At 36.9% G+C, this 20,407-nt stretch overlaps 1 protein-coding gene across 1 annotated transcript in view; it reads right to left on the bottom strand.

Annotated features, from left to right (window-relative positions):
* Window positions 1-20,407, bottom strand: part of LOC145683860 (pfs47 receptor-like) — a 51,841-nt gene that overhangs the window by 19,255 nt on the left and 12,179 nt on the right. Inside the window, exon 2 of the mRNA XM_081755475.1 lies at window positions 13,451-13,767. Within this exon, the coding sequence (XP_081611601.1) occupies window positions 13,451-13,767 (317 nt within the window). The remainder of the gene's footprint in view (window positions 1-13,450; window positions 13,768-20,407) is intronic.

A 20,407-nucleotide genomic window follows, 5' to 3' on the forward strand; every position in this document is an offset into this window, starting at 1 on the left:
ATCCTGTACTTCAAAAGCAATAGGTATTACTTTCGATTGTAATGTAATAGGTTCTAGGACTCTGTTTAACTGTGCAATGCACAATGATTTTAAGACCGATACTTGTTGTAATATAATGATGCAAAAAGTCGTGATTAATGAATTGAAGTTTAACACACACGCACAATCGTGCTATTGAAACGCCAATGTTTGTATGTGCTGCACTGAAAACAAAAGTAAGTGCTTTTTGAAAAGTCGACTAAATAATGGACAGGACTGGCCAGTATTGTCTATTGTCTCATTTCAGAAAGAGAGGGAGGAGAGTAGTGCTTTGTGTCAAGGGGGGCCCGAGGGGGCACGATTCTGGGGGGCCGAAGGGGGCACGAGCTCCCCCAAAGCTAATGTGCGCCCCGCATTTTATTTATGAATATACAATATTTGGCATAATTTGAATTCCATTTGTCTTAAAATCCTCATACATGCCTTCTGCATCTTAATTCCCCCAATCCCCCAAATTTACAGAGAAATTGGCGCCCTTGCTTTATGTCGGCGCGATAGCTTCTTATAAGAGGGTTGCAGCTTGCAATTGTTTACAGCAATGTACCACATGTCTTACCCGTGTGGCATTAAACAGATTTGTAAAAACCCTTATTATAGCATTGTTAAGTTGATCTCTGTTGCGTTCAGAAGTCTTGGCGGTCGGTGTTTGTTCAACTAATATGTCGAAAAATCTTATCAGCAATTTCTTCTGAGGCTCAGTGTCATTCTCGTGTTCAAAGAAGCACGATTTTCAATCCGTTGACGTTAGTGATAATCCTTCTTCTTCAAGGGGAAAAAGACAAAAAAAAAAAAAAAACATGTGACAACCAGGATTCGCAATTTGAAGTGTTTGATTTCGAAGAAAGTGAAAATGAACTAGATATTGGAGAGAGCGAAGACGACAGCGTTGCTTCTGAAGTTACTCATTTGTATTTTTGTCTCTTGCTTTCTTGTAATAAATACTTCAAAGATAAAAATATTTGCAGCAGCCTATTTTATCCTTGTTTTACTTCATCGACTACACAGTCAGGGGTGTAGCCAAGGGGGCCCATCTGGGCCAGGCCCCCCAAAATGGTTTCATGCCCTCCCCCCAAATGACCAGCTTTTAAAACATCATAGTAAAATTATCTCGCTTCATTCATTTAAAGGTAACAAAGTTTATTGGCAATTAATAATTTACGGTAAAATAGTATGGAGAAATATTGTTTTTCCATACCGATCGAAAAATAGTATAGTATGTCTTCCTTATACCAATCGAAAAATAGGATACTTTTTTGTGACAGCAGATTACACAATTTACTGCGATTTATATTTGACAGTTTAAAGACAAAACGTTTTAACAAGGTACTACAAATACAGCCATAAAAGAAAGGTACTAAACTGATTTGTAAGTACAGTATATTTTTATATGCTTTAACAAGTGTTTTAAAAGACATAGAGGATGGAAAATTTGGAGAGAAACAATATTTTTATTCAATTTGGATTTCGTTCGCTCTCTCTTTTATTTCTACTCAGTGAAATAAAATAATTATGTTTTCTTTAGTCACGAATAATAAATAAATATTTTTGTCAGGAAACCGTAAAGAAATTAAGTGAAATTTCAAAGAAAATCAATCTTGTGTAGATAAGTTCTGTATACAAGGTCTTAAATTTAAATATAAAGGTAACCAAGAAAAGTTTTATTGCTTTTTCACCTACCACCTTTGAACATCGATATGTCACCTAACCTGGAAGATCAAAAATAACACCCATCAGCATCGACGACCTTCTGAAAACGTTCTGGAAGGCCATGGAATCCATCGCGGTAGAACTTGGTGGGCCGTGAAACGAAGAAGGTATCAGGTGCATTTTGGACTTTTACTAGGGATTTGAACTGACGTCCTCTAAGGTGATTGTCCAAAGAATGGAACAGGTGATAATCGGACAGTGCAATACCCGGGGAATATAGTGGTTGCAATATTGTTTCCCATCCAAGGCGGAAAATGGTGTCCTGAGTCATCCTAGCCACATGGGACTTAACGTTGTCCCGCAAACGAGGACCCATTTGCAATTCAGAAGTGATGGCTACAGAGTTTTGAGTTTTTGTTGAGCACAGCTCAACTGCTGACACTACACAGTTGCATTGATACTCTGACCAGCTGGTAGCAGTTCCCGATGCACGATGCACCAAACACACAGAAAAACCTTCTTCTGGTACAGTGCTGGTTTCGGCTGTTTTGAAATCGGTCTATGGCATGCTAACCAATGATGACGGCGCCGTGGAGCTTCATATAGGACCCACTTTTTATCACATGTCAACGCCCTGTCCAGAAATGGCTCCGAAACAGTAAATAAACACAGGCGACTGCCGCGTTGCCTTCTGGCCCGGAGTCAAAACATGTGAGACCCATTGACCCAACTTGTAGTGCTTCCCAAGTTGATGGATGTGCTGCCGAATGATTTCTCCACACACTGAATTGTAGTCCCAGTTTCTCTTTGTACATGTGTTGGTCTTCTGGCACGTGGTGTTTTCGGGTGTTTCGTCATCTTCCTTAAACTTGTTAAAGCATCGCTGCACTGTCCGCGTCGCCACGACACCCTCACCAAAGACCTGACATATCTTCTGTCCCGCTACAGCGGCGTTTAACCTCCATTTGAACTCGTTCATCATACATGCTCTTATGACGCTCTGTGGATGTCCCATGTTCCCTCCGTCTTTACGCAAGTTCACGGTGTATCTGAACTGCCACAATCAGGTAGTATGTTGGATATACCCACACCAACAACTGACGTTCACCTTATCTCTACTTGCATTCAACTCACGGTGTGAGGTCCAATTGAACACAGACCTGCACGAAAAGGACAGAACTTTCCTGGTTACCTTTATAGTTATGCACAAAAATATAGCGTTTGATCCAGGGCAGTAGTTCTTGATTAAGCATAATAAAATCTATCTTGAATATAATTTATAGATAATAATAATAATAAGCTAAAATAGTGTTTTTAGTTTTCCAGAAGGAAACCAAAATTTTCCTTTCTTTCAGGCCTCAAAAACACTACCAGCAACAGATTTTTTGGGCTTTGTACTATGTAGCTGCCCCCCCTCAAAAACGACGGCCCTCCCTACACAAACCTGCTGGCTACACCCCTGTACACAGTACACACCGTTATTGTTTAAAACAAACTGAAAGTAGATGTAGTGTGTGTGCCACGCGGAATTCGGTAGGTCGAGCATATTGCCACGAACTCCCGCGGCCCATCCTAAGTCCTGCATTTCGTCAGTCTCACCAGGTGAATGCTGGAATGGCACCTTCTATAAGGCCAACACAGCTGTTTTCCACATCCTTGTTTCTCCCCTATTTCGGTCTGAGCAATAGCTAACTAAAGAGTATAAAAATTGAAATTTAATTATTGTCAAAAAATGTCTACATTGCCCAGTTCTCATTTTCATTGTCCGCCCACCCAGCAACTAGGTCCGCCTCTTTCCGCCCACCCCATCAAGCGTTCCTGGCGCCGTCCCTGTCGATTCCCAACAGGAGCTCATGAGGTTAAGCTGAAGGTCCACGTCTTATATAGTGTCGCTGCTGAACGGGACGCTACACTAAAGTCCAATTCAAACCAACAATAAAGGGTTAAACTGAGTTGAGTTGAGTTGATTTTTAGTTTAGCGTCCCTTTCAGCAGTGAGGCTATATGAGACGTGGACCTACTGATTAACGTGGAATCCGAACCACATGAGCTCCTGCCGGGAATCGAACCCGGGTCTCCCACGCCAAAAGGGTTAAACTGTATTGATTTTTTTTAAAGTATGATCATCAAAAATTAACAAGTTAATTAACCATCTGATAATAATTGGACTGAAGTGATTCAGCAACTTAATACCTAAATTTAATTACCGGTATCATTAATAAGTGATCCAAGAACGCAATTTTAGTTTTAATTACAACGAGCGTTTACATGTCGAAATAATTGTTTTGCGATATTCAGTATACACAATTACTGTTCGCCTTTTCATCTGTATTCTTATACAACGTACAAGAACCACCATAATCCCCATATGCATTCTTTCATATATAATATCACAAATAAAAAAATAAATGGAAACCAAATTAGAAGCTATTTATTGCATTAAGTGCACCGATACATTTGTCCAATATATCATTCGTCCTATAACAATAGGCCTAATCACTGCGAAATTAAAATACCGCTAAGTTTACAGTAATTATGTGATATCTTCAAATAGAGAAAAGATAATCGAAATATTGAATAAGAGCGCGCTACACAATATTATTTTCCATGAGGTACTGTACCGTTATCACGAGTCACGTAGTAGCTTTCCATTTGCAGCCATTTACAAACGCGAAAATTAATGCCGATTTTCTAAATGGCTGGAAATCGAAAGCAGATAAGTGTGTCGTGGTAATGGTATCTATGTAAAATAATATTGTCTAGCGAGCTCTTGTTCCACTTTTCGATTATCTTTTATCTATTTGAAGATATCACATAATTACTGTAAAATTAGCGGTATTTTAATTTCGCCGTAATGGGACCTCTTAATTTCTTTAGTTTTCACTTCCTGTCATCGTTGAATATTTCGAATTTAGAAGTATCATTCTTTCTCAAGATTATAACAAATGAGTTTCCTTCCACATTGTAAAATCAACTTACACTTTCAAACTATGCAAATTGAATTCTGAAACCGGAAGTATTAGACGAGTACAAACTCGCGTTTACAATTTACGAATAAAATAAGAGATGGAGAATGATCTTCGGATATTGAACTCGTATCAAAAACAGTTTCTCGCCATTTCTTACAATTATCACTACATAGAAATTAATATTAACCCTTTAATTGGCAAGCATTGATAGCATTACCATTAAAATATTCAGTTTGCTTTCATGGTTGAACCATGTCTTCCTGATCATGATTTCGTAATTTTTTAAGTATTTTTGTACTTTGGTTACAATATACAGGGTGTTTATTTCAAAGCAACATTGCCATAAAATAGGTCTTATTTGTACCTACTGAGCACCATTGCCCTACTATGGTAAAATATCATAAAAATACTCTCAGTAATTGCCAACAGTTTCGATGAAATATTTTACTACAGAGCAAAAAAGCACAAATAATAATAATAATAATAATAATAATAATAAAAGAACTTTTGCAGAATGTAGGAGATAAAGCTTCTACAATACTAAATTTGACTGTTTCTTGTTGACGAAGATAGGAAGTATCTAAAGAAGCGACCCGTAAATCATATATATGAATATTCTATGAAAGCAATAATGCCAATTAAATGATTACTGAAGTTATAATTCGTGCGGACAACGCAATAGAATGCGATGTTGCTTGAGAGCAACACTGCCCAACACTGTAACCAATAACCGTGAAAATAAGTGCCTCCTACCGTAAAAAATATACGGTTTACAATTTTTCTAAAATAATGGTAGGAGACCGTTTTCCTGTCAGATGCTTGTGTCGCGCATGCGCATTGGAGAGAAAAAGCACATGTTCGAAGCGAAGAGTTGATGGCGCGTAGGTTCGGATGTGTTGTGCTTTGTTTTGTTTCATTCTTTTGTTTGTTTGTTTAGTGTGTGGTTTTCTGGTGTGATATATAGGGGTATACAATAGGCCTACCACTGTTGAAGATATCCTGGAAATTCAACATTAAGCAAGGTAGTGTATGGGAAAGCACCATGTTAATATTTGAACTTTGTTCGGTGACAAAAAAACTTTAGTTGGCTATCGTGGCAAGCAGATCGCACCAAAGTGCAACGATTCGAAACCAAGAAGCTGCTGGATGTATAAAGTCTTATGATAATGTAGCCAACTACGAGTGGTTTGTGAAACTAGAATTAAAATCACAATGTTGAAATACTTAAAAAAAAAAAAAAAAAAAAAAACCATTAGGAAAAGTGCTTCGTAGTTTACCGTAACAGCATTACATAAATTGTGTTGTATCAACTGGAATTTTTCATGTTACAGAAACAAAAGTATACTGTCACTCATGTGTGTCCGAAGGAGGGGCAGGGGGTCGCTCCCCTAGCTAGTGAAAACGTATTAAATTTCTTAATACAAATAAAAAATATCAGGGTATATAGTAACCAGGGAGTTGAGTCCCCTAGAAAATTTTCATCGGGCGCCCATGCTGTCATTATTTTTTCTGGATAAATAATTTGTTAGATTTGAAAAATATTTCTGTAAATGTTTTTATCTTTAATTTTGTTCTGAGTACTTATAATCTGCTCTGGTGTCTTGTTGATACATTTGAGCGTTTAATAGTCTAAATATGCAAAAGTTCAATACTCTGGAAGTTTGGTGATATATATATATATATATATATATATATATATATATATATATATATATATATATATATATATATATATATATATATATATATATATATTTTTTTTTTTTTTTTTTTTTTTTTTAGCATTGATGCCACTGTTATATAATTATGCAAACACGTATTTATTAATTTGAGATAGCGGATACTGGATACTGTAGGCAGTGTTGTGAGTAGTCATATGGTTTTAATTATGTTTAGTCGTACTTCTGGTCATTCTAAGCTATGTTGTCGAGTGCCTGCTTGGTTATCTGAAACCGTAATAATGCGACTAATCGAATGAATCGCAGATTAGAATATTTGAGGCCTATTAGTCTACTGGTACTCATAGCGAAAATACATGCAATAAAGCTAGTCTTAACACTGTAACAGAATATCGATTTATGAATATCTTAAAAGGGCAAGGTTGTTTGTTCCAACTACATCTTCAAAGCGTGCGAAAACTCAGCTACAAAATTCAAGTTTTTTTTTTTTTTTTTTTTTTTTTTTGTATGTAATATCGAATCCTCTTCTGGTGTTTTGTTCAATATATGACAAAATTAGTAATTTTGAAAAGAAAAAGCAATGTATGTTCAAGATGATATCAGAACAAGCGTTCGATATTACAAACTAAGAATTAATTTCAACTTTTATTCTTATGAATATTATGCACGTCGTAGGTGCAGCGCTTCTTTCGTTCACTTTTGTTTTCTTTAGTTAAGTAGTCTTTAACAGCAGTGGACCAGTGTGCACTCTAGTTGCATCCATCTTTCAAAAATTATTACTAGCCAGTGTGTGTACTGATACAGTTTCCAGCAATTCGATGAAAATTGGGTCAATATATATTGACCAGCAAGAATTCTTCCTGGATCTAGCAAGAGGGCACAGGTGTATTATTACCGTAAATCTTGTACGGTAATAACACACCTGTGCTTTTTTTTTTTTAAAAAAAAACGACCCCTAAATATTACGGTAAATTACCGTAAAATATACGGTACCAAATTTGTTTCTAAATACGGTCAATATTATTTTGCTTCTAAATATACAGTCTGCCGTTTTTATGAAAAAACGGTGGTCCGTAAAATTTAGGGTAATCGGATGGCAGCGAGAGTTGACGGTAATCGGTCAGTAAATTTAAGGCGAAATTTTTTACAGTGAATAAAGGGTTAAAAATCGAACTTGTATTAGTCTTTACTACTTCGGTTTGAATAGAAGGATTAAAGGTCAGGTTGTTGGGACGAAGAATCCAGTCTCTTCTCGCTGTTACTGTTTTTGTCCTTTAACGATCAATGTTGAAACCGGAAGGAGTCGACCTTTACCACTTCCAATTGCAAGAGAAACGATAACCGAACCGTCTCTTCTGGTACTAAATGCTTATTATTTTTTAAATGCTTGTTATCAATTACCGTTTTCTCACTACGGTAATCAAGGTTCACATGGGAAATCGGGGACAGAAGGAGAAAACTTAAGATGAAATTTATTCTCAGGACGCAAAATCCATACTTAAAAGACAATTCACGCTCTCTCTTACCGTTTTTGTTCTATGGATATCAAAAACCGAAATTGGCAGCATACCATTTTCGGTATTAGTAGGTGCGTAAAGGTGGAGGTTGAATCTGTTCTTGGAACGTTGAATAGATTCGATAAAAAAAAAATCGTCTCGCTATCTATTACCGTTTTTGTTTACTGATCAACGTTGAAAACCGGAAATTATTGATTTCTACCACTTCCGGTTTTAATGGGATATAAAAGGAAGGAGATTGAACCTATTCTCGACACGCTAAATCGACTCGAAGAGACCCCTTTTTGCTATTTTATAGCCGTTCTTGCAAGTACTTGTCAACAAACAGATGAACAGTCGTCGCATACGACCTTTTATACTTATGCATAGCGTAATTTTGAAAACTAAAATCACATTTTTGAAGCTACATTACACAAAAAGTAGAAATTCTTACCAAAAAAATGCCCTAGAAATTCTGTGTAATTTACATTTACCAGTAAACTCCATGTAGAACTCTTAGAAGTTACAGCATACACAATTCTAAGCCATCGTTCATCCTGGATTTATTTTTTAGCCTCATTACAGATCCAAAAGATTTGTAAGCTGTATTTCCTATCCAAGATATTTCGCAGGAGAATTATAACATTAGAAGTTGCCTGAAGATCGTTCATAGTTCAATTAAATTCACATCATTAGTTGCTGTATGAAATACGAACAATAGCTATTTAGATTAAGATTGAACACGGAAGTCTGCATTCCGATGGTAATTTGTTTTTTTCTAGTTACATGAGAAATACACCAAGTAGCATGTCTTCCATCCATTTTGTCTTTGCATGTCTTAATGCATTTCCCACTTTGCGTGTCTTTCTATTGACATTCTAAGGGAAATAAAGGAATGAATTGCCACGGAAATCCTTTCTTCAGGATGGCAATTGAGGACGAGAAAACTTTCAAACAAAAATCAATAGCAAATAATAAGGGATCTCTGCAAACGCTTTTTCAGACCTTCTTTCAAGCATTGGCCTTGCATTTCTGGATCATAGGGGAAAAAAAGCAGTTTGGTATTTTTTTAAAGTACAGAGGCACTAGTGGTTATCAGGTCCGCAACCAGAAGGGGGCCTGCTTGCCCCAAACTTTCCATGACCCCCTCAAGACCTCAATGCAAAAAACACAATTTAGACATGTGTAAGAGAATTTTTAATGACTTGGCCTCTCCTAACACATTCACGGCCCCCTCCAAACTTCTGTGGCTGGTTTCGGGCCTGGTGGTTATTACATGTGTGTCGTGTTGTGGCGGTTCGTGAGGGAAGTCGTCACATAGGTAATAATTAAACTTTTTTGGCTTTAAAATAAGGGAATAAAATTTTTAACTAGTGAACTAATGATAATATACAATAATTAGTACAAGTTTTCTTCCCTTAGTTTAGAATGAAAATGACATGAGATCTGTCAATTTAACGTCCTACGTTTATGACCTTTAGGCTAAGGGAAACGATGTTTAAAGCAAGTGAATGATGATGGCAGAATTGGTGGAATGAGAAAGTGGGAAGAAACTAGAAAATACACGAACACGATGTTGCCCACCACAAATTTACTTGGCCGGAGATCAAACCAGGGATCCCTTAGTTTAAGGTTGGTTTAAAGGGACAAGTTTTGCCGATAGATGGCACTACAGTCTTCGTATCTTTCCCATGTATTTTTTATCTTTCTCGAAAATTCACGATTTCTCTTACAAATTTCAACCTAGAGATTTCAAATTTTTTGAAAAGGAACTTCATAATCTATCGAAGGCAATAATCCGTGCCGACATTTTATTTAGAATTTTCTTCATTGTTGAAATTACTTGATTGTTGAAATGGATATCCAAACCCTTAACAATCGAACTGTTTCAACAATGAAGAAAATTCTAAATAAAAAAATCGGCACGGATTGTTCCCTTTAATAGGTTACAAAGTTCCTTCTCTAAAAATTTGAACTCTCTAGGTTGAAATTTGTGAAAGAAATAGTAAATTTTCGTAAATGGTAAAAAATACATGGGAGAGATACGAAGACTATAGTGATATCTATCGGCAAAACTTGCCCCTTTACACTAACCTTAAAGTGACAGACGTTTAATTCTTACCGATGCGACTTCCCTTAAGAGCAGCCTTTGCTCGTCGTGGAAATTAAAATGCGAAAATATTGCAGTAATTTTCTTATAACGCCTTCCAAGAACTTCAACAATCATAACGATCCTGTCCAGTGGCGTATTTACGATTTTGTTTCAGGGGAAGGGGGCTTTGCTAACTTTTGGGGGGAGCTTTGCCTGAAAATGTGAAAATTCTGCAAGATATTTCATATACTTTACTATAGTAAGTAAGATTTCGGGGGCCTAAGCCCGGACTCCCCCCCTAAATACGCTACTGATCCTGTCAGAGATTCGAACAGGATGGAAATATTCCTACGAACCAAACGTTTACCGATTACTAAATGGTCGGGTTATTGCTATCAAAGACTGCGCTAAGCATTGTTGGTAATTGGACTAAAATAAAATAAAATAAAATAAAATAACCAATTGGCTGAAACCAGTGGTTCCCAAAGAAAAAGATGCAATCACTCTGGGAATATGAAAGACCAGCAACTAGGCACCAAAAATGAATAGTTATGGAAGTTATCATTTTATACAAATTTAACTGAAGATATGAATAAACTTAATTTAAAATTACAAGGGATAAAGCAGCTTCTACCTGATTAATACACTCACATTAACCCTTTCGGACCCAGGTGGCCAAAGTAATTAGAAACTTTGTTTCTCAAATATCGCCATGATACTTATCGGACATATTAGTGATATTACAGTATTAGGTAATCTGCCTTTCTGCAGGTCCTGGGACTAATGAGGATTTTTTTTTTCAATTTTAGATTTGGGTCTGGAAATGTTTCTTCCACTTTTGTCGATCTCCAGCTTCCTCTTTTAACTCCCAATATTTTCTCCTATCTTTCAAATAATCGATCAGCTGTGTTCTTCTTCTTCCTATTCCTAGCTTCCCTTTTATCTTTTCTTCTATGCCGATGTGAAGAAGACAATTTCTTCGCAAGATGTGTCCAATCCAATTGGCCTTTCTACGAAGAATTGTGGCTAGAAGTGTCCTCTTCTCTCCTATCTGTTTTAAAACATTCGTTTGTTGCTCTCTCTCTCTCTCTCTGTCCATTTTATCTTCTCTATCTTCCTCCAACACCACATTTCGAAGCTCTCCAAATATTTCTTCTCTTAACTTCCGTAATGTCCCAGTCTCTGAACCATACAATCCAATGCTCCAGCACTTGACCAACTTCTTCTTAAGTCCAATATTGAGCCTGCTAGTTAAGAGTGATCTTTTCTTGTTGAATGCTTCCTTAGCTATGGCAATTCTTGACCTGATCTTTTTGGTGCAGCAAGCGTCTCTCGTCAAAATACTTCCCAGATACTTGAAATTGTCGACCTCTTCAAGTTCTCTTTATTCTACTCTGATCGGTAAGGGCGTGTTTCCACGGGATATTCTCATGACTTTCAACTTTTCGATGCTAATTTCCATTCCATACAGTTTTCCAGTGTCAACTATTTTGTCAATCATCTCCTGTAGTCCTCCTTCGGTTTTAGCTATTATAACCGTATCGTCTGCGTACCTGATCTTGTTAATGATCTGTCATCCAATCTTGAAGTCTTCAGTTCCCATTAATGCTTCCTTCATTAAACATTCGCTGTAAATGTTGAATAATTGGGGTGACAAACTACATGCTTGTCTTACTCCTTTTCCAACCTCCACACTATTGGTTTCTCCTTCATTCAAGCGCAACTTCACTCTTTGTCCTATGTACAGGTTTTGAATGAGTCGTCGATCTCTCCAGTTGACTCCGATTTCTTTAAATATTTTCAGAAGTTTCGTCCAATTGACTCGGTCGAAAGCTTTTCGTCAGTCGATGAAGCACAAACACTAATCTTCCTTTATACTTAGAATTCTTTCTGATGTAATTCTCATCAATCCAATAGCATCTCTGGTGTCTTTTCCTTTCCGGAATACAAATTGATCTTCTTCTAACCTACCAATATTTATTTTAAGATAGTCTGCGTCTATCTGGGAGCAGAGTTGCCAGCTACAGAAAATTTTAATCCCCGATTTTAGGGGAAATTTTGGAAAAATTCCTTGCTTTGTCTCTTATTATTTCCCTCTTGTTGGCTACACTCGAACAAACTGACCACTATCTGAAAGCCTCCTCTTTGGCCTACACAACGCACCATAAAAAGTTTCACTTGAATAATTAGGAGAAGAACACTTGAAATTTACAGTAGATCTTGTTCTGTAAGTGGTAAGAAAATGTTAATTTTTTGAGGTAGAATGAGATTTTTTTTTTAAATTTCAAGCTTAGTTTGTTTGATATCACCATGATACTTGTAGGATATATTAGCGGGGTACCAAGATTTATTTTTAGATAGTTTGCGACTGTCCGGTGACAGTGTTCCCAGCCAGAAAAATTAATTCCAGATTTTAGGTGAAAAATTCGGAAAATTTCCCTTTTCTCCCCTGTATTATTTTCCTCTTGCTGGCTACATTGGAACAAACTTACCACTACCTAAAAGCCTCCTCTTTGGCCTACAGAAAGCACCATAAAAAGTTTCAATAGGATAATTACGGAAGCTGTAGCCCCGACATATCTGTTGATTTTGCTTCTGAGGCATAAAAAGTGTCAAAATTTCATGTGTATGATGACAGAGAATTTTTCTTTCTTTAAATGGCACCCGACGGCTACAGGTTTTCACTGTACCTTATCAGAATTTTTTAGGTGACTGGTACCCATGTGGCAACACTGGTGCCAGCTACAAAAATCTTGAAATTTTGTTAGGGAACTTTTTGTAAATTTTTAGCCCTACATTTCCCTCAATAATTTCCGTCTCGATGGCAACATTAAAATATAACTTATACCAAAAATAGCCACATCCCTCTTCTAAAAAAACAATTCCTTAACCATATTGATTGAGTAAATAGTTTTTGAGCAATAAGTCATTAACTGAAAATGTAGGAGAACGGCAAAAATGGCCTGGGTCAGAAAGGGTTATTCCTTTGTTTTGTTTAATCTCAGTTGGAGAAAGAAAAAGTGTTTCACACATTTTAATACATGGTAAACATTCAGTCAGCAAACTGAGACTTCAATTCCGGTAAATTTTGCAATTGAAACATTGGTGCTTTAAAAATGAATTTTAAGTATTTTTTTTTTAATTTTTTTTTTAAGATTTTGATGCAATTGCAAACGACGTCAAGATTTTTAAAAATCCTTTCAACGCCGACATAGAAACTCTTGCCCCAGAACTTCAAATGAAAATGATTGATTTCCAGTGTGACAATATGTTTTAAGAAAAATATTTAAATTCATCATCGTCGGAAATAATTTCGGGATATTTCATCTTTGACAAACATTAATTTTTAGGAACGCCTACGTATAAAACTCTAACAGCGTTTTCAGAACCTGACATTAGACTTGCATTCTTAAAAAAAAGAAAAAAAAACATGAAATGCACGTAACAAGAAAACGTGTAAAAGAACATAATTCAAAACTCACGTACCATTTCATTTCATTTATTTATTTATTTTTTAATACACGCTTACCTGATAATCATTTTTTAGATGTTCTCCTCCACCCCAACATACAAGGCAACCTTCTTTGTGTGGTATAATTTTCCCAGGAATCATATCGTTCTCATGCTCAGCCCGTCCTACGTACATATCACACCCATCCTCGTCCTTCCCTCCTACAACAGCATTCTCAGGGACATCTCCATTGGTAGCGTCCTCCCACGTATATGGAACTGGTTCAGGTTCCGGCACTTCGCCCTCCTCTTCCTCAGGCTTCTCTTCAGCCTCCGGTTCTGGAGCTTCCTCCTCTGTCTGTTCTTCTGGTTGTTCCTCAGTCTTAGGTTCACCGTCTGACAAAATTAGAAAAAAAAATCAATAGTTAGGACAGTTTACAGAGTAGTATAGTCTGTCCGTTTAAATCATTAGCTTCTAACATGATAGACCAGCCAATAACTGTTGCTCTGACGCGAATGAGTGTCCAAGAAAAATATAGATCAATTAGATTGCAGCGTTGACGGAATATTTATGCACCAGAAGCGATGTATGTTTCTGCAAGAGGATAAAACTATCGTAGCACATACTGCAAAGTGAGCTGGTAATTAATATTTCTTACAGTGTTGCCAACATCTACAGTTTCCTGCTAAATCAGGTGGTTTTGTAATCGTGTCTAGTGGTGAAAATTGGTCGTTAGCGGCGAGAATTTCAAAAACTGTTCGCAACGCGTTTCAAAAGCAAGATACATTTTCAATAGCACATGTTCTTCTTGCATCTTTTAGTCCATCTAAATTGGTACTTTGGTCGGGGTTTAGATTCTGTTTAACAGTGAGCCTACATGAGACGTGGAGCTACAGCTTAACGTGGGATCCAAACCAAATGAGATCCCATTGGGAAAATCTTGAACCCCCTTGCGTACTCCACTGATTTATTATATATAACGCGTAATGTTATATGAGACGTAATAGCGACGAAGTAAATGCTAACAGACAATACAATAATCATACAAATCACAAAGAAAAGAAAGATATAATTTTTAATTTCTTCTTAGAAAATTACGAAGACTTCATTGGATAATGTTTAAAAAAAAAAGGCATACAGAACAAGATACAAGAGTTAGGGGACAATGATAAAGTGAACACGTAATATAGTCACCTCCGAAAAAGGCGAAGATAAACCAGTATCAAATATATTAAACGATCATTTTGTAAAGCATTAACATCAAGTATAATTTCATTAGAAAAATAAAGCGTTTACTATGGGTATTCCAAGTAATCACTCATCCTTTCTCACACTACTTACCTATGCAGAAATTGTTAGAATTCTTGGTGCTTTAAAGAGAAAGAAAAATCACACAAGAGATGGATTACATAATGAAATATTAATCTTGTACAAGAACACAATAAGCTGAACAATCTCCGAATTCGTAAGTTCTTTTACTCTAGGTGAATTTTCAAACCAATACTCAGTCGCCAAAGTAATTCCAATTTATAAGTACGGAGATAAGTTAGATACAAATAATTATAGACCTATATCTATATTAAGAATCAATTTGGATTCCGTAAATGAAAAGACACCAGAGATGCTATTGGGTTGATGAGAATTATATCAGAATGCGATCTTGACGTAAAGAAAGAGTTGTGTTTGTGCTTCACTGACTGGCAAAAAGCTTTCGACCGGGTCAATTGGACAAAACTTCCGAAATACTCAAGAAATCAGGGTCAACTGGAAGGACCGACGACTCATTTGCAATCTGTATATAAGGACAAAAGTTGCGTTTCAATCAAGAAGAAACCAATAGTGTGGAGATTGGAAGAGAAGTCAGACAAGGATGTAACACGTCACCTCAATTATTCAACATTTCCAGTGAATGTTTAATGAAGGAAGCATTAGTCGGATTTCGAGATTTCAAGATTAGAGGGGAGATCATTAACAAGACCAGGTACGCAGATGATACGCTTATTATAGCTAGATCCGAAATAGGACTACATGAGATGGTTGACAAAATATGTATTTGACACTAGGAAACAATATGAAATGAAAATCAGTGTCGAAAAATCGAAAGTCATGAGAATACCTCGTGGGAACGCGCCCACACAGGTCAGAGTAGAACAAAGAGAACTTGAAGAAATAGATCATTGAAAATACCTGGGAAGCATTTTCACGAGAGACTCTTACTGCATCAAAGGGATCAGGTCAAGAATTGGTATAGCCAAAGAGGCATTCAATCAGAAAAGATCACTCTTAACTAGCATACTTAATATTGGACTATGGAAGAAACTGATCATTTGATATATATCAAATTTTATTCGTAACTCATAAGTAGCCATGTTGGTCTACCAGCATGAAAGATATGTTCAGTTTTAACAGAGCTTAAACTAATTTCAGGGGAACAAAATGGCGGAATGAGTGCTAATGTAATTTCCTTTTGATGCAATTTGCTTATTTTAGAGGAAGTACGGGGCTTAGTGGTAGAGTACTCACCCCTTGTGCGTGAGGTCCCTGGTTCGATCTTCGGCCAAGTAAGTTTGTGGTGGACAACACGAGTTTCTCGGGATCTCCCGTTACCTTCCACTTTCTCATTCCACCAATTCTTCCATAATCATTCACTTGCTGTCAGGGCGTGCCATGGAAAATCAGCGCCCGGGGCGAGAGTATACGACGGCGCCCCCATACATATATTCCAAGCAATTTTCCTATCTTTTTTCCTTTTTCTCTTCCGAATTTTTCACCCCTCTTACTTCGGCGCCCGTGGCCGTCGCCCCTCCCACGGCACGGCCCTGCTTGCCGTAATCATCCGCCTCTCCTGGCCTAAAGGGCATAAGAGTGGGACGTTAAACTGAAAGATTTCATTTCATTTGATTGCTCATTTTGGAACCATTGCAGTGATTCAGAAGGGCCTTTCTGTTACATAAACTAACTTGTTTTAACATAATTTTCTTCAGAAAATTAACAACAAAAATCAATATTGGGAATATAAACATTTTTTTTTTCTTTGTGATTGATAGAATTCATTTGTAGAGAAAAGCATTTGTTGTTGAATGAAGACTGAATACTTGATTTCTGAGTCATTTCTCCAACCTTGACAGTTCCTGTATACACTTCACCGCCGTCGTACTCCCCCCCTCCCCATACGACGCCCAGCTCTAGCTCGAATACAAAGAGGCTTCCGGTTTGATAAATGATGATTGATCATCAAGCAATTTTACATTATCCAGTTTCAGTACACAACAGTCAGCTAAGTTCTGTCTAACACAACATGAAATGTGCTTCATATTTCTTTGTAGAACAAAGCGCGACGTGTTTGGTAACAACCAAGAATTTTACTATAGCAACAAGTTGTGTGTTTTATTAAGATTATTGATTTTTATTATTAGCAGCACGAACGACTGGCTAGCAATAGTGAAGCAAATATTCGTCCTCGATACAAATTATTTTATTAATCCACATACGCGCACATCAGTGGCGTATTTACGATTTTGTTTCGGGGGGGGCTTTGCTAACTTTCTGGAGGGGGCTTTGCCTGAAAATGTAAAAATTCTGCAACATAATTTATATACTTTACTATAGAAAGTAAGATTTCGGGGGGGGGCTTAAGCCCGGAAGCTCCCCCTAAATACGCCACTGCTGCACATATAAAAAAGTAAACCTAGTGTCTCACTCATCGCTTTACTTGTCACTAGAGACGAAACTTTTCGCAACAATTTTGATATTTTGTAGCATTAATTATCACAATTTTCACATTTATGTCGCATTTATTTTTCAAATGTAGCACTTTAAAAAAAAAAAATACGGAAATTGTAAACAGTATATTTTTGGTAGTAAGACGTATATACCTAATACAAAAATGAGGATATACCTTGATTAGTTGCACATTATAATGTATTCACTGAAATATAGAAATTAAAGCAAAAGTTTAAACACTTCCTCTAACCTTATCCTTAGTTAAAGAATAACATGCAGCAAACATTACAAATTCTTCTTTAAAGTCTGTTCTTCTGTCAGTAACAATCATATACTTGGAAAAGAATCTCTCGGAATTAACACTTGAGACTGGCAACCATATTGAACGTAACGAGATGACAGCAAAAGACCTGTGGTTAACTTTTAAACTACGTATTTAACAATGATATAATGTCAACTTTCTTATCCTCATTGTTGAGAACTTCAATAACCTTAGTTTTAATTCACAGTAAGCAACCAACAGATCATGAACATTTTCACTACAAAACTCGCAAGGAAGCATTCCAATTTAGTGAATTGACTTGCTAAAAATAATTGCTAGCACTGGATTCAGCACCAAAAGAAAGAGAAAAAGAGGGTGTTTAGTGGCAGACCGTATACAGGGTAGGAGATAAGTGAGGGCGAAGTGCAAAAATAGAACTTAGAAAATGTCTAGAAATGCCATGTTAATTTTGAAACGAGTAGAGGGATTGAGGTCAAATGTTGGATATGAGGAATGCCTGTAGAGCTGCACTGAATAGGCATAATGTGAATCATGGGGAGCATCTGAAAAGCCGCCATGTTGGATTTAGTGCAAGAAGAATATACATGAAAGGGGTCATGTGACATAAGGCTGTTGACGTACACCGTCTATTGAAATCAATAGCGGCCAATACAGTTTGAGATTTTTGTAACAGGAGGCGTTCCACGCTATGGCAATGTAGCAGTACTGTCGTAAAGGTGGCGTGAATGAGGAACAACCACAAACGTGAATGAGGTCACTTTCCAGCCAACAAACGTCCCGGCCCACCCAATATTCGTTCATATGCTGGTAAAAGGCAAATATGACCAAGGACAACCTGAAAGAGCTCATAACTGACGTTTTCTCGCCTTCTATAGAGCAGATAAAACATCTGTTCCTCGTTGATTCATGTTGAGCCAATAAAGATGAAGAGTTGGTGCAGAAACTGAACAATGTTGAACTTGCCCGATTCCTTATTCCTGATGGTTGCACGTCATTCATACAATTGTTGGATGTGTTCGAAGTCTGTATAAGGATTTCGTAAAATATATAATGTACACCGTTTTTCCGTAATCTGACTTCAAAATATGACAACGGGACAAATTCATTAACTTGCAATCACTCAACTACTTCCAGTTTACAGCACCAAGGTTCTAAGCTATGATTGGGTATGCTTTCTACAAAACTGCAACTGGCGCATTCATGACACCTGTTGACTACTGCTTCAATTTCAATTCCGGAAACTGCTGTGATGAGCCCGATTGTCCTTCTTTATCCTTTTTCAAATGTGCCCACTCTTGGTCCATTTTCGTTTCAACCACACAATCATTCTTAAGTTTCATAACAGTTGCAATTAAACAGAGGTCTCAAACTTTATTGGCCACTATTGATTTCAATAGACGGTGTGCGTCAAGAGCCATATGTCACATGACCCCTTTCCCGTATATTCTTCATGCGGTAATTCCAACATGGCAGCTTTTCAGGTGCCCCCTCATGATTTACATTAGGCCTATTCAATGGAGTTTAGGACTATTACATTTGACCTCACTCGTTTCAAAATTAACATGGCATTTCTAGACATATTCTACGTTCTATCTTTACACTTTGTCCTCACTTATCTCCCGCCCTGTATAAGGTCTGTCACTAAACACCCTCTTTTTATCTGTTTCTTTTGGTGCTGAATCCAGTGCTAGCAATAATTTTCAGCAATTGAATTCACGAAATCGGAATGTTTTCTTGTCAGTCAAGGATTTAAACAACAGTTCAGTTTTATTGATGTCTACATCTTTATGAAGTGAAACAGTTTATGGATAAAATAACTCGCAGAGCTTTTTCGTAAATGCAACGTTTTTTTAAAGTTAAATAATATTGGAAGTGCGCTTTTTAGTCATTATTAGCAATAATTAACAAGAATTCCACTTTTTCGTTTTCATTCACATTTATCGCAATTAATGCCGAATTTCGCAAAAATTCGCAATGCAATAAACGTGATTTCGGCCTCTCAAACGAAAAGTTTGAGGTTTCCTCAAACATATACGCATTTTTTAAAAACTTTTCGCACATATCGCGTTAACGAAAAAGTTTCGTCTCTACTTATCACTAGATCTATCGATCTTACAAAATGCGATTGCTATGGGTAGACCTGCCTTTTTTTTTTTTTTTTTAAGAGAAAAGATGTGACCTGTTATGAGACATGAATCCGGAACAGATTTTCGCTTCCATTTTGTCTCAAGGAACTGAATTCACAATCTCTATACTCTTTTCCGCAGTGTATCAGAGTTGTTGTGAGTGCGAAAGGTAGTCCAACGCCATATTAATCGAGTTAAGTTGCACTATTTCAGGTGTTTCCATTATTTTGTTAACGTTTCTATGCAAGTGTGTAGTGGCGTTTCGAACTAATACAATAGTATGCCGAGAACTGGAAAAGTTTAAAAGCACAGCACAACTTGAATTGTGTCCAACTCTTCTTTGAATCCTGATGTCATTTATTTATTTATTTGAAATAAAATAAAGCGCGATTAAGAAACATACACACAGTGCCAGCTCTAGGCAATTTGCCGACCCCTTTCTCCAGAAAAAATTAAAAAAATAACTTGTTTCCACCTTCAATGATAAGGAACTTTTTTTGTAACAAAGACAAGACTAGTTTTCGCACCAAAACCGTGATAACTATCTAAATGGAACAGGTGTTCGCTACTGTTCGAGAATTGAGTTCTTGTATTTGACAACAACCAAGCCAATTCATCCAGGGATTTGTTTGACCATTTGCTTTAGCACTGTTCATGTAATCTTAAAACGAATGCGACCTAAACATAATTTGTGAATGAATAGTATTCAAATCGAAGGTCAGCTTAGTAAATTTAACAATGTACCGTCGTCATGACGTCTGTTTCCAACAAGAAATATCATTATGACAATTTCGTCGTCCCTCAAAACCTGCCGCTCCGTGTAAATGCAAATGCAAGTGTTACACAAATGGTAGAGACGGCGCTGCATATACAATAACCTGTTTGAAAAGTTTCGAAGTCGAA

This window comes from Thermobia domestica, chromosome 1, assembly GCF_964235325.1.
Source record: "Thermobia domestica chromosome 1, izTheDome1.hap1.1, whole genome shotgun sequence".
NCBI lineage: Eukaryota > Metazoa > Arthropoda > Insecta > Zygentoma > Lepismatidae > Thermobia > Thermobia domestica.